This window comes from Thamnophis elegans, chromosome Z, assembly GCF_009769535.1.
Source record: "Thamnophis elegans isolate rThaEle1 chromosome Z, rThaEle1.pri, whole genome shotgun sequence".
Classification (NCBI taxonomy): domain Eukaryota; kingdom Metazoa; phylum Chordata; class Lepidosauria; order Squamata; family Colubridae; genus Thamnophis; species Thamnophis elegans.
Window position 1 is genome coordinate 52,078,892 of NC_045558.1, and position 15,912 is coordinate 52,094,803.

At 41.0% G+C, this 15,912-nt stretch overlaps 1 protein-coding gene across 2 annotated transcripts in view; it reads right to left on the bottom strand.

Moving 5' to 3' along the window:
- Window positions 1-4,880: 4,880 nt before the first annotated feature.
- The window catches only part of TRIM71 (tripartite motif containing 71), a 59,704-nt gene continuing 48,672 nt past the window's right edge, over window positions 4,881-15,912 (bottom strand). For both annotated transcript variants that reach the window (XM_032237308.1, XM_032237307.1), the window contains one exon: window positions 4,881-10,048. In XM_032237308.1, the coding sequence (XP_032093199.1) occupies window positions 8,597-10,048 (1,452 nt within the window). In that variant the 3' untranslated portion in view covers window positions 4,881-8,596. The remainder of the gene's footprint in view (window positions 10,049-15,912) is intronic.

Sequence of the window (15,912 nt, forward strand, 5' to 3'; positions counted from 1 at the left end):
ATAATAAAATAGCAAGAGTTGGAAGGGACCTTGGAGGTTTTCTAGTCCAACCCCCTGCCTAGGCAGGAAGCCCTATACTGTTTCAGACAGATGGCTATCCAACATCTTCTTAAAGACTTCCAGTGTTGGGGCATTCACAACTTCTGGAGGCAAGCTGTTCCACTGATTAATTGTTCTGTCAGGAAATTTCTCCTCAGTTCTAAGTTGCTTCTCTCCTTGATTAGTTTCCACCCATTGCTTCTTGTTCTACCCTTAGGTGCCTTGGAGAATAGTTTGACTCCCTCTTCTTTGTGGCAACCCAAGATATTGGAACACTGCTATCATGTCTCCCCTAGTCCTTCTTTCTATTAAACTAGACAACCGTTCTTCATATGTTTTAGTCTCCAGTCCCCTAATCATCTTTGTTGCTCTTCTCTGCACTCTTTCAATTTTTCTGCGAAAGAATTAAGGTTAGTTTGAGGAAGCCATTGCACAACTGAAGCAAGTAGTTATATTACAGTAAAGATAGTCCTCAATTTACAACCACAATTGGGATTGGATTTTTAGTTACTAAATAGTGCAGTCATTGAATCATCACATGACCAAACCCAATTTTTATAACCATGTTTACTGTGTTCATTAAATGCATCATGTGTAAATCTAGCTTCCCCAATTGACATTACTTGTCAAGCCAGCTAGGAAGATCACAAATAGCAATAATGTGGCTGAAAAACATTGCAACGATGTGTGAGCCAGTTGTCCAGCACCTGAATTGTGATCATATGATTGTGCGGATGGTGCAACAGTTTCGACTAAGAATGGATCACCTTTTCCAACTTTGCACCATTGTTGTTTATCCTTTAAAAATTTGAACCATTGTGTATTGAACAATCATAAATCTAGGGCTACTTATAAGGCAGCAATTCCATGAAAATGAGTTTTTGACTCTTGGTGACTGGCATATAAAAATAACTTTTAATAAAGACGAAAGTTTGGCACTATTAAAAATAACTTGGGATTTTGTAAAAAAAATAATTGATTTTTCATTGAATTGGATCTATCCTTGTCCGAATTGAATCTTCTGCCATGTCATCGAGTAAAAACCAACAGAAATAGCATTCTTGAATTATCTCAGAATCGTAGGAAATCTAAATTTTCTGCTGGTTCATGGAAACAACTTTTGAGGAAACTAAAAATGTTGCCCAAGACAGTGAGCCTTGTTAATTGCGTAGGTCAAGAATGAGGAAAAAACACAGCAACAGCTACATAGGTCTAAGGCGACGAGGGACAAGGGTTGTAGGAGAAAAACATATATTAGGCTTAACCTACCAGTCCATAAAGTGGCAGGTTCTCCTTCACCCAAAACCCAGAACCATAGCTGATCCAAAATGGTTTGGCAAAACTTCCAGAATGTGATGATTCTAGAACTAAAACAGAAAATTTTCTATTTCATTCAACCCTACTGATCTGTTGAAAGTCAGTCTAGTTACATACACTTTTGACTGTTGTCAAAACTTTAAATATGTTACCGATGGTACTTAAGCACATGCTTCTTTGACTCTAAGAAGCAGACATTTGTCACTTTGTCATTACAATGTCATGTAATTACAACTTAACAGTAGAGGTACAAATGGTTCAAATTAAAAAGGGCTGTAATTTGTTGTTATATCAGACAATGTAATATATGAATAAAAGTATTAACAGGGAAAGAAACAGGTGTTACCAATCACACAGATGTGAAAAGATATGGGCAACTGTTTTTGGAGATGGAAAAAAAGACAAACCACATTTGAAGTGAAACTCACATTTATTTAATTAAACAAAAATAAAATAAACTGCATAGAAACATTTTTAAAGTCCATGGAGACCATGACTTTGTTTTAAGGCTGCTAGTAGCTGATACATCGTCTCCTTGCTACATCCTTCAGCCTTCTCCATGGACCACAAAGATACATTCAGAAGCCTCCATTTGAAAAAAAACACAAGTTCTAACATTTTAGCTTGTCCAAATAAAGCTTGTGCCTCACCTTTCTCATATCACTCTGCAATCCAACAGCAATAGTTGGGATGATCAAATTTCAAAAATTATCAGCTTATAATTGAGAAAATAACCTTGGCCAATCCAGCAATAATACATAGAAGGTGGTCTGTAAGAATCTATGTTTTCTTTTAACAAATCTGATGTGTGTTTGGCAATATATGAACCACTAAAAATTCAACTTGCTTTAAAAAATAGTGTATTTTCCAAAGCTAGTCAGAATCTTAAGTAGTTCCCATTTTTTAAAAATGGGATAAAATGGATTTATGTTAAGACAAATCAATGGAATATTTTGTCCGCAGAGTTTCTATGCTGATTTTTAAATTTTTTTTGGTCTTGGACCAACCACAGGGTTTAGGCACAGAAAAATACTGGAAATGCTTTTTTCAAGAAAATAATCCCAAAGGTATGTCATACTACCGCTACTTTAAAAATAAAAAAGCGGGGGAGAGAGGATTAGCACTATATAAACAGATATGCATTAGGTGAGGCACAATACAAGGAATATCACAAAGTAGGAAAAGCCATAAGTTTGTATGAGTGAACACACATTACATAACCTATTTTAAAAATATATGTGTATATATTTATATATATTTATATATATGAAGGGAGGCTACAAACAAGATCTCCCATGGGAAAGAAGCTACATGGAGTTAAGAAATCTATAATGCTACAAAAAGAAGGTACAGATTTGGTGACAAAGAATACTACACCCTACTACATACACTAAACATTCAGTGACCAAAGCTCTGAAGAAAGGAGCTTCCCACAAAAAAAAAAAAATCAACCTGAGTTTGTAAGTTGATACAATCATTGAAGTGGTCTAGGACCATGCAGACACACAAACATTTTTTAAAAACCTTTTTCTTCAAGAATCATTACTTGAAGATTGTGATCGTGGTGTGGAGGAGAGGGAAATTGACCTAATGTTTGTCATGCTGTAAAACCACTTAAAGGAATCCCAAAAAGGCATCTTCCATTCAAACTCAACTAATTCTAAATAGTTTTCTGTGCCCATTTCTCCATCTTCACTTATTAGCAAGATTGAGAAATTGTGATAATCTACAAGGTATTCATAGTGTGCTTTCATTGTATCATTGCAGCATGTGGGAAACGATGGATGAAATAATTCAATTTAAGATGATTTGGATGAGAATCCTTTGTCTCTGCCTAAATAAGCTGCTATATGAAAATTTGTAAAACAAAAAAAAAAATCAATGTAAGACCCCTAAATCTCCTTTCACTGTATGTTGATACAGGAGAAGATTATTATTTCCTTTCATAGACTTTGAACAATTAACCAGGCATTTCCAGATCTCCAGAAGATGGCTTTTCTCTCAACTTGTTATAAATGCAATGTATTTCTTTTTCTCAGAGAGGAGGCCAATAACCTATTGTGATTCTGTAACTAGAGTTACTGTATTTTTCAGACTGTAAGGCGCACCTAGCTTTTGGTGAGGAAAAAAAAATCTGCCTCTGCAGAATTTGCCTCCTAACAGCAAACAGTCTGGTCAGTTTGAGCACAGCCTGATTTAGCATGAGCAGCTGATTGCAGTTGGATTGGCCTCCTGGAATACTGCCTATCAGACGTTCCAGGCTGTGGGGATCACCACTGCCCATTGGTGCCACCTATCCGCATGCCCCATTTTCAGCCTCCATCCGCCCCATTTTCAGTTTTGTTCCCTGCGGCTTACAACAGGCCAAAAATGAGTTGCATGGAGGTTAAAAAATGGGGCATGTAGAGGCTGCAATAGGTGGCAGTGCCGATGGTGGTGCTGGCACTGATGGGCAGTAGAGATCCCCTCAGCCTGGAACAGCTGATTTGTGGTATTCCAGGAGGCAGATCCAACTGCCAATCAGCTGCTCATGTTAAATCAGGCAGTGCTGAAGCTGATCAGACTGTTTGCTGCAATGAGGCAAATTGCTGGGAGGCAGAGGCTGATGGGTAGGGGCTGGCAGGGCTTCAGCAACATTCACTCAATAAGACAGGCACACATTTCCACCCACTTTTTTGTGGGGGGAATGCCTCTCATACACTGAAAAATACAGTAATTCATTATGCAACTAACTAGGCTAAGTATTGAAACAGAGGTAGGTTGTTCCCTAGACATAAGGTCATAGAGAAAGATGATTAATAGATATGCCTAAGGTGTCCATTTTTAGTTCAGATGGCCTAATATTAAAAGAAAACAGTCAGGATGTTATTGCTCTTTGGAGCAGGAACCAAAAAAGCTTACCTGGCTTTCAGGTGGTTTTCTTACCATGCTGAATACCCAATTTTTCCTCTAATGTCTGGAGGCTAACTTTGAGGTAGATGCTGTGCTTATAAAATTAACGGTGAGGTAGGAACTTAAGACATATTTATTCAAGCATCCTGTATCACAGCAAATTGGGCTTGCTGATTTCCCAAAGACACCAGGACTATAAACAGTGCTGTCTTATGTATCAATATTTACTTTTTACACAGCTTAAAACTGTGTCCATAGGTAGGGTGGTGTCTAACTTTTCTTTAAAAAAACAACCACCATTACCTTTTGGCACCATCTGGATATGACCATTAAAAAAAAAGCACTATATAAATGAATCAGAATTTTGAAACAGAAAAAAAATATAAGAATCTCCTAATCTTCAAAAGAAATCAGAGAAGTGAGTAAAATGAAATGGAAGTTTTTCTTCAATAAATTAATTTTGAACTTAATTGCTTAAATGTGACAGGATCAAATCATGCAATTCCAGCTGGACGCCATAAAGAAGTACCTCCTTTAGTATCCGTTCTGATTAATCTTAGGCAGAGTATAATTTATAGTTATCAAATGCCATTAGTTTCCCTGAAATTTATTTAAGAGTACACTGTTCAGTTTACTGTTGAAGTACCTGCTATTTAGCAGCACTTCTTAGCTTCCTTATTGAGTTTTCAAGAAAAGAAAATAATTAGAAAAGTAAATAACCTAACAGCTTATTGATTAGCCAAATTCAAATATTTAAAGCACAACCAGTCCCCAAATATAGGTTAAACTTTATAAATAACAAATATTTTGTAAATGAGATGTATTGGTTTAGTAGCCAAGAGCTAAAGAATAAACACATTTACAAGCTGTTTTCAAACCTTTGCTCACCTAGTGTTAATCTGTATTCAATTTCTGCTCAGGAGCCCAGTAAGTCCATTCCAAATAAAACCAGACCCCTAGAGGGCATTTTAAATTGACAATATTTTTTCTATTATACTATTTAATTCATTGTATTATAAATACTCCCGTGAGAAGTTTCCATTAAACCTTAAAGTGAGATTATGTGTACTTGGCATTATCTATTGCAGTAACTGGATAAAAGTAAATCTGGCAGCCAAGCAGCAGCATATAAAAAATTAAAAACTTAATAATACACAAGGAGGAAAATAGTATGAAGACACTATTTTTCTAAATTGTTTACTTTGTGCCAAAATAGCAGATATACATCTGCAATAGCATAAAATAAAGTATTTGTGGATGAACAAATACACAACACATACCTTCTTCCCCTGATAGGGTTCCTGTCTTTGCAATCTTGTATAGCCCCTTAAATGTAGGCATGTAAGTGTGCAGATATATGTCTTTCAAAAGTAGAACTACCTTAATTATCAGTTTTATGAGGTTAGAAAGAATGGATGGCACAGAAGTTACTGGACAAAAACTTCTAGAAATAGCTTAGTTTACAATAAGCCTAGCAGAAAACAAAGTTGGAATCAATGAAAATAACAGCTTCTATTAGAAGAACATCAAGAATTCTGTTAACAATAAAGCTTTTAACCAGTTATCTTTGGTAGCCATTTGAGAAACTAACATTAGAGTTTAAAGTACAAACTAAAATCTGAAATGCCTTCATAGATTATGCACTGGTCTTACATTAAATTTGGCATCAGGATAGATAAACTTAAATTTCCAGTGACAATGCTCAATGTTCTTTGTCAACTCCAATAACAATTTCTGACAAGCCTAATGTGACTTATATGGGACAAGACTTATATATTTTATATCCTGCCTTTATTAATTATTAAAGGCAGGGGCAATAGAACCCCCCTCCCTTTGAAATAGTATATTTGGTGTCTAAGAGAAGAATATTTTCAAGCATCATGATATGTTATCTTAAAGAATTAATACTACCTCCATCGTATGCTACTGGTATATTGGTTTGCCCATGGTTACGAAGGCAATCCTTAGTTTCAGATAGCCCAGTCTTTTATCCCTTAGCAGTGAAGCTCCTTTGCAACTTAGCTTTATATCAGTTGCAGCAGCATAAAATATTGAAAGTAGCTTATATTTTATCAACTCTACCCCAAGCCTAATTTGAATCCTTGAACTCAGAGATACTGGTGGTGACTAAAAGGAGACCATTTGGTCTGCCCAACTGATTTATATAGCATAAGACATTAGAAATGCTACGATGGTTCAGTGAAGGATTGTAAAAATGTAAGTTGTGAACACCCTGAATCTCTGGGAGAAGGATATAGTAATTAACTATTCCTTTTATAAATGTAGCCATCCAGTTAAAGAATGAATTCAATTTCATCACATCTAGAAAGTAATGCCTTTGGAAATGCAAAAAGTGCAGTCATAACATCTTCTTCTGGTCAAAACATTCAAGGATAGATCTGCCAGTAATGAATATATGGTTGGGTAGGAAGTATTATTTTTCATTAAAGATCATTTCAGTCACTACATGAAATGTTCATATTATCCCCTTCTGATTACTCAGTTCTAAAAAAAGAAGTAATCTATTTGAAAACTCTCAGATTGCTGATTGCTCTATCAATATTTTGAATCTCCAAGCAGGATCGTAAATAAAAGACATCAGACTACCTGACAGACATGACTCCAAGGATAGCCTTAGCACAGAGACTAAGCACCATAGTAACTCAACACACATTTGCTCAAATATTCAGAGTATATAGGGGTTAATGACAAAGCAGGGAAGGAATTACATTCCTATAATTTGATATAAAACTTGAGTTACAGCTTCTTGGAGAAGTATAAATATTCTCAGTATTTTCAGTGCTAAATGTGGCTGATTGAATTCAAGGTATTTACTAGTTTTGGTTTTAGAAATGCACCCCCATTTTACATGGCATTCTTTGGCGCTGGAGCAAATGAGGTAGGATTTAGGGTGGTTCACTTTCCACAGTCTTTATCCCAAAGAGGGAGCTACATGGTTATCCTGTCAGGATGAATTTCCCATGTAGATGTTCCATTTAATAGGGGGGGGGGGGGGGCTTGTTTGAAGAAGGCAGAAAACCGTCCACTCAGATTACATACTATTATCTACTTTCTTTCCTTACTGTTAACTTCTGATATGCACCCTGAAATTCCAAATTTGAACTTCTTGTGATATATATACCTGAAAAATCACATGTCTTGATAATGCTACAACTACAAAAAGCTAATTTCTTCAACACAAACTTTCAAAACAGAAATATCATATCATGCCTAAACATGACTCATTGTAATGGCTATTGCCACGTATTTGTTACACATATATAGACAGATACAGAATACATAAGGGAAGTAACTTAAAAAAAAAAGAACTGGAAGAAAGGTTATGAGAAAAAACACTAGCCTAAGAGGAAATCCTCATTTGCCTTGAACATCCAACTATATCAAAGCTACATTCCAAAAATATCCTTTTGAAGTCAAAAGCTATTAGGGGAGACACATTCTCACCCATTTAGCAGCTCCTTCGTCAACAACAGAGGTAACTTCTGAAGTTTCCAAGTGTAGAGAGCAACTTTGCCTAGCAGATAAAAAAAGTTGTTTCCAGGAGCTCCAGGGCTATTATGTATGGGTGGTTTTGCCCTGCGGCCCTTTGGGCCAAAGTCCAAACTACCAAAATAAGGTTGAACACATCACAACATTTTGTGCATTCTCAAACATTGTTTTGGTGTCGTGAAATTACTGCATTTTTCAAAATACACATGCAGAAAAGTACCAGTGACAAAGAACCTAGCCTTTTTTTTTTGCCTGGTGATTTCCATCCCATTTCAAAAGAAAAGGCCTTCTGAAATAAGATGCTATGTGGAACAGTATGTCAAATGCACTGAGGTATAAAAAAAGAGAACAAAGAAACGATTTCTCTGCTGCAGCAGCATCTAAAAATACAGCTCCCTTCACCTTCTCCAATAAGAAAAACACAGTACAATCTGAATATAAAACAATTAAAAATCTAAAACTACTGATTTTTTCTTCTTTTTCAAGATGAGTGTGCCTCTTTGGCAGAATCTACAAAATTTATCACACAACCAGCTAATGTGCACATAAATAAGCTTGTGCATGAGTGTCCCATTTAGGGAAAAAGAGACTTAATTTTATACTGCACTGTGTATACTGTGGGTATAAAGGAACATAAAGATAATGAGGTAGATTAAGAGTTCATATAATCACAGGTTCAACCCCTGCAGATATAAAGGGAAAATACATTCATCTATAAAAAAATTAAAGATGAGGTAGGTTTGAACTATCATTGGAATATTTGTGTGTTTATGTGGGGCAAGATCTCTTAGAAGGATTTTCCCTGAGACAGTTTCTTCTTAGTACACATATACACAGATTAGAATATGAGGATTCGATTGTTTCCAAAGTCCACCACAACTATCATACCATCTGGGGTGACTGTAATACCTGAAGGACGGTCCATCTGACCAAAGCCACTTCCCTGAGTGCCAAATTTGCATAAAAAGCTACCATTTGGCTCAAAAATCTGTACACGGTGGTTCCTAGAATCTGCGACAATAATACGACCTTCCTGATCCACAGCCACACCTTGTGGGCGCAAAAACTGGCCATTATTTGTGCCTTCAGACCCAAGGAAACGGGCTGACTGACAGTCAGGGCGAATGACTAGAAGTCGATGATTGTTGAAATCAGTCACGACAAGATGGCCCTCGTGATTGAATGTCACACCTCGTGGGGAATCAAAGTGCTTCCAGAGTGCTCCTTCAAAACCATATTTATTCAGGAACACTCCGTCAGGTCCAAACAATTGAACCCGATGATTCCTTGTGTCGGACACCAGGATTTTTCCCTCAGAGTTAACTGCTACATCCCATGGATAATTGAACTGCCCATTCTTGGTTCCCTTCTCCCCAAACTTGAGAATGAACTGGCCATCAAAAGTGAAGATCTGGATGCGATGATTGTCCTTGTCTGCCACAACAATCCTCCGTGAGGAGTCACAGGCAACACCAGCAGGCCTATCAAACTGGCCAGGTCTGGCGCCCAAGGTGCCAAACTTGTGGTGAAAAGCCCCACAAGGTTTAAAGATCTGAATGCGGTTGTTGCTACGATCAGCAACAATGATATAGCCTTCCTTATCTACACTAACACCCCAGGGGCGGCACAGCTTTCCATCACTATCCCCCTCACTAGCAAAACAGAGCCCTGGCAATCCAATGCCAACATAACTACGTCCTGATTTGACCATGACTTTAAATGGGCTGCTTTCTATATGCTGGTTGCACATCATGACTGAGATCAGATGTTCCCCTTCCATCTGTGGCCTGTAATTTACAAGGTAAGTTCCATTCTGCTGGTCACAAATATCAGCACCAAAGAGATTTCCATCTGGCCCCATTACAACAGCTGAAATCATGTCTCCCCCAGAAAGGCGAGGCTCACCATCATGATCATAACCTATCACTGAGAAAGAAGCTACTTTACCTTGCAATGCACGTTTGAGACCCTCCCCAGTGGCTTTGGTCAGAGGAGCAAAGGCCCCACTGCTGACAAACCCCATAGACTTGATGGCCAAATACAGTGCTTGATCAGGAGGAGTAAACATGACCCTGTCATCCTCTTGAGGCTGCAGGAAGCCTCTTACATTCTTCATTTCCTGCATCTGTGCAAGCATCCGATCCCGTGCCAAGAGGATATCCATGTTCCGTCCCTCTTCCAAGACTTGCTGGACTGCGCTGATGGTGTTATCTAGCTTATTAAGATTTTGACGTAATTTTTCAACTTGCAAGTAGAGGGATTTGGCTTTCACTTGGCGGATTTTTTCCACCTAAGATAAGAGCAAGAAAACATATTTGGAATTATCAACTACAAATACTATAGAAAATGGAACAGAATATTTGAATGTGAAAAAGCACACCCTACAAAACTATTAAAATTAATAAAGAATTTTAATACTCCTCCCAATGTAATGTTTACTTATTTTATTTACTGTTAAATCTCTACCTAAATATTATTGGAAAGCCAGACCATAATGATTTCCAACATATTATATAATAAAGTAGCCGACAAAGCTGACATAAATACAAAATAATAGCAATAGCAGTTAGACTTATATACCGCTTCATAGGGCTTTCAGCCCTCTCTAAGCGGTTTACAGAGTCAGCATATTGCCCCCAACAATCCGGGTCCTCATTTTACCCACCTCAGAAGGATGGAAGGCTGAGTCAACCCTGAGCCGGTGAGATTTGAACAGCCAAACTGCAGAACTGCAGTCAGCTGAAGTAGCCTGCAGTGCTGCATTTAACCACTGCGCCACCTTGGTTAATATGTAACAGCTCATATAAAACATTGCTAAAATAGCCATCAAGGAAATTGATAAATTCAAAGAGATAATCACAAAGGAAAGCTAGCTTACATAAGTGTTTTTCAAATCTGACTAGACAAGCAGCCAAGAAGCACTAAGACCTTGGGGGGGAGGGGAATCCATAATATTGGTGTTGCCACTGAGGAAGCCTGGTTGCACCCAATGTTCCCTCTAATTTTTTTTCAGCGTGGGCGGAAAAGTATAGTGTTTGAGCGGCACATTTTCATGCCTGAGCACCTGAATTTTTTTCACAGATGTTTCACAGAGCAATTGATTTATAGGATCCAAATTGGAATGGAGAAAAATGGTTTTGTGCATGAGTGTGTGTATGTGTTTGAGTGAGTGAGGGATCCGGTAAGGGAACTGTGCCTATTTAGGAAAGAAGGTAAATTATTGCAAACATGATCAGTCAAAGATAAGTATGGGGACAGATTGGGCGGTAGAGAGAAATGATAAAAGAGTGGGAAAGAGGAAGAAAAAAAGAGGGAAAAGAGACAGAAAAAGACAGAGGAGAGAGAAAGTGATAGAAGAATGGAAAAAGAGAAAGAGAAGAGAAACAAAGAGAAAGAGGATGAGAGAGACAGAGAGAGAAAGAGGAAAGAGTAAGATAGAACATCTCATTTCAACCCTGAGGTGCAAATATTCTCTTTGATTGGTAATTTTATTTGTCCATTTACTATCCAATACTCTCATTTCTCCTTAAGTTCATCAAGAATTCCCTTCTTTTTATTGAATTTATCACAATACCGTGAGAATAACTTTTTCAGCATAGCTTTACAGCTATTTAAAATACATAGTAATTTAGGTCAGGTTTTCAGAACATTAGTCTATTTATAAGTCACTAAGTGCAAAGAAACAGAATTCAGAAAATTGGCTTCCCTTTTTGTAATTGCCTATTGCCTGCTTAATTTTCTACCTACATTTTTGATAACTGATGTTCTGTTGACCCAAGAAGCCCATCGTAGAAAAAAATCCTCCCTATGAACTTTGTTGGGTTTCCATGGAATAAAGTTTGATCTTTTTCTCAACCATACAGTAGCATATTCTTTCTAAGGAGGATATAATCAAGATAGTTGATAATTGCCTATCAATCTAACAGTATGGCGATTGACAATCACTTTATATTTCAACTAACTCTTTCAGTCTTAAAGGTTTGGGGAGGAGAAATCCAAAAATTCTTTTAAAGAGGAAAAAAAATGCTTGCACAATTGCATCCATGGAGACATGTATATATACACAACACACAGAGAAACAAACTTAACAAAGTGCTAAGCCTGCCCACCAACTATCTCTCTCTCTTTCTTAATGAGAGAGCGAGAAAGAGAGAGGGAGAGGGAGTATCCCTCCTTCCTTCAGCCCAACACTCTCGCTGGCATCCTGGCCAGATGAGAGGGACTGCAGAAGGTCTAGGGCAGCGAGTAATTCGATGGGAAACTTATCTCTTGGAAGGAATGACCTGGCTTGGCTCCCGCTTTCAATCTGCCACCCAACGACTGAACGGAGAAGCGAAGAGGCAGGAGCGACAAAGCGGGAGCCAAGCTGGGTCATTCCTTCCAAGAGGCAACTTTCCCGTCAAATGACTCACTGTCCTAGACTCGAGGAGACCCTCTGCAATCCCTCTCATCTGGCCAGAATGCCAGCGAGAGTGTTGGGCTGAAGGAAGGAGGGATACACACACTCGCATTCTCCCCATACCTCCCTACTCCCCCCCTCTCTCAAATGGCAAATCCGAACAGCCGCTGCTGGGAGCCCGTCCCATGCCTTCTCCCAACCCCCGTGCCCCTTCTCTCAGCTACTTTTTGTCTTGTGATTGCTGTCTCCAGGCTGGCTCTCCTCTCCTATTATCGTGGAAGGCGTCTCACAAAAACCACTGGGCGGCAGTTGGAAACTGCTGCATGGTGTTTTGTTGCCACGTGCGTGGCCGCGCACCCACGCAGCTTAGAGGGAACATTGGTTGCACGCAGGTAGATCTTGTTATATGAATGGAGCTTCCAGATTGTAACGTACTATGGAAGTCCTTCCTTCAGATGGTCAAAAAGATGTTGAAAGAAGCACTTTTCTGTATTTTTCGGACTATAAGATGCACCTAGCTTTTGGGGAGGAAAACAAGAAAAAAGTCTACCTCTGCCTTTGCTTCCCAGAAATTTGCCTCCTTGCAGCAAATAGCCAGTTTCAGTTTCAGCACAGACTGATTAGCACAAGAAAAAAAATATCTGCCTCTGCCTCCCAGCAATTTGCCTCCTTGCAGCAAACAACACGTTTCAGTTTCAGAACAGTCTGATTAGCACAAGCAGCTGATTGTCAGTTAGATCCGCCTCCTGATCATCAGCTGTTTCAGGATGCAGGGATTGCCATAACCTATTGCCGCCTCCACGCGCCCCATTTTACCTTGTGTGCTGAGTGTGTGTGTGTATGTATGATGAGAGAGAATGTTCCCACTTTTTAATTTGATTAATTTTTTATACCATTACTTGTATTTTAATAATTATTGTGGGGTGTGTATGAGGAAAGGGCCTGCTTGTTGTGCATGGTAGGACCGGGTGTGCGACCTGGAGCTCCCTCCACTGAATGCAGACGCAGAAGTGGATGGGGGCCCAGATTCATCCCCAGTCCTGAGATGAATGATGTCCGCGGCCTGTCAGGAAGAATGGGGGCCATGGGAGGGGGGTGGGGGTCTACGGGAACGGGGGAGGGTCAGAGCATACCAGTTATGACCGTGAGGGGCAGATATGATGGGAGCTGTAGGGCTGGCCATTACTGGGGAAGAAGGACTCACTACATCACAGTGATTCCTTGTTCCGGCCCTGCTGGCTCAACTCAAAGGCCTGGTGGCAGGGGAGATCAAGGCCCTGGTCTCAAGTTGCTGCTGCTAAATGCCAGGTCTGTAGTAAACAAAGCTCTCCTCGTCCGGGACTTAATATTAGACGGGGAGGCAGACCTGGGATGTATAACGGAAACCTGGCTGGGCCAAGAGGGAGGAGTCCCCCTCTCAGAAATGTGCCCAGATGGGTTCCAGGTGCTCCACCAACCACAACACCAGAAAAAGGGGTGGGGGAGTAGCAGTTATTATCCGAAGGTCGTTAGCTCCTCGCAGGATCCCTGCCCCAGAGATTGTGCGGTGTGAGTCTCTCCTCCTGAAGTTGGACTTAGGGGTTCAATTGGGCTTGTTTCTGACGTACCTACCTCCCAGCTGTGTCACAACAGCCCTGCCTGCGCTCCTAGAGGCAGTAGCCGGGCTGGCGGTGGAGTTCCCCAGGCTAATGGTACTGGAGGACTTTAACTTGCCATCCCTAGGTGAATACTCTGATGGGGCACAGGAGTTCATGGCTTCCATGACAACCATGGACTTAACCCAAGTAGTTCAGGGTCCAACTCATAGAGCGGGACACACACTCAACCTTGTATTTCTCTCGGGGCAGTGGAGACGTGATCTTGAATTCAGGAGAATAGAGATCTCGCCCTTGTCATGGTCAGATCACTTCCTGCTGAGGCTCAACTTTGGGATGCTACTCCCCCATTTCAGGGAGGTGGAGCCGATTAAGTGGTTCCGCCCCAGGCGCCTGATGGACCCCGAAAGGATTTCAGAAGGAGCTTGGAGAGATACCTGACTCCCTTGCCCGCAATCCGACAGAGTCTTTGGTCGTGGCCTGGAATGCTGCGGCGGCTGAGGCATTAGATCGGATTGCGCCTTTGTGGCCTCTCCGCGGCAGTGGATCCAGGAGGGCACCTTAGTTTACTGAGGAACTCCGGGAGATGAAGTGCCAAGAGACGCCTAGAGCGACACTGGAGGACTAGTAACTCCGAATCTAACCGAACAATATTAAGAGCCTTTATTAGGACTTATATAGTGGCGATAAGGGCGGCAAAATGTGCACATTTTCCCGCTCTTATTACATCCGCAGAATCTCGCCCAGCCATCCTGTTTAGGGTGACCCACTCCCTCCTGAAAGGTGAGGAAGCGGGGGAGCCCTTGCAGAGAAGAGCTGAGGAGTTTGTTCAGTTTCTGTCTGATAAAATCACTCAGATTCGGGCAGACCTGGACTCTACTTGGGCAGCACCAGCTGAGATGCCGAGGGAGCGTCTTAGTCAGATTTGCTGGGATGAGTTCAAGTTTGTTACCCCTGAGGAAGTGGACAAGGCCACGGGAGTGATGAGTGCCTCCACCTGTTTACTGGACCCGTGCCCCTCCTGGCTGGTCTCGACCAGCAGGGAGATAACACGAGGCTGGCTCCAGAGGATTACAAACACATCTTTACAGGAGGGGTCTTTCCCTCAGCCGTTAAAGGAAGCGGTGGTAAGGTCTCTTCTTAAGAAGCCTTCTTTGGACCCAGCTATTCTTAAGAACTATCGTCCTGTCTCCAACCTTCCTTTTTTGGGAAAGGTTGTTGAGAAAGTGGTGACGCTTCAACTCCAACGGACCTTGAATGAAGCAGATTATCTAGACTCCTTTCAGTCTGGTTTCAGGCCTGGGTACAGCACAGAAACAGCTTTGGTTGCACTGACCGATGATCTCTGGCGGGCCAGGGATAGAGGACATTCCTCTATTCTGGTGCTTCTTGACCTCTCAGTGGCCTTCGATACCATCGACCATGGTATCCTTCTGCGACGGTTGGAGGAGGTGGGAATGAGAGGCACCGTTTTACGGTGGTTCTCCTCTTACCTCTTTGACAGGTCGCAGTCGGTGTTGGTCAGGGGACATAGGTCGACCCCTAGGCCCCTTAAATGTGGTGTGCTGCAGGGCTCGGTCTTGTTCCCCCTCCTATTTAACATCTACATGAAGCCGCTGGGCGAGATCATTCGACAGCACAGGGTTAAGTATCATCAGTATTGTACCTCTCTGCCCCGTGCCAGCTCAGTGTAGCGGCGGATGTGATGTGCTGATGCTGGAAGCTGTCAGGATCTGGATGGGGGTAAACAAACTCATACTCAATCCCAACAAGACTGAGTGGCTGTGGATGTTGCCCCTGAAGGACAGTCCAGACAGTCCATCCTTGATCCTGGGGGATGAAAACTTACACCCCTCAGAGAGGGCCCGCAATTTGGGAGTCCTCTTGGATTCACAGCTGACACTGGAACATCATTTGTTGGCTGTGACTTTGACCAGGTTCGCCTGGTGCATCAATTGCACTACTTGGATCAGGAGGCACTCCAAATGGTCACTCTTTTTTTTTTCTGAGTTTATTTATAGGCCGCCCTTTTCCCTGAGGGGACTCAGGGCGGCTAACAACTTGTATGGGAGGGGAAGACATACAATAACATAAAAACACAATATATAATTAAAACCAAGCAACATTCATACAACATTCGGGTGGGGGCGGACTATGGTC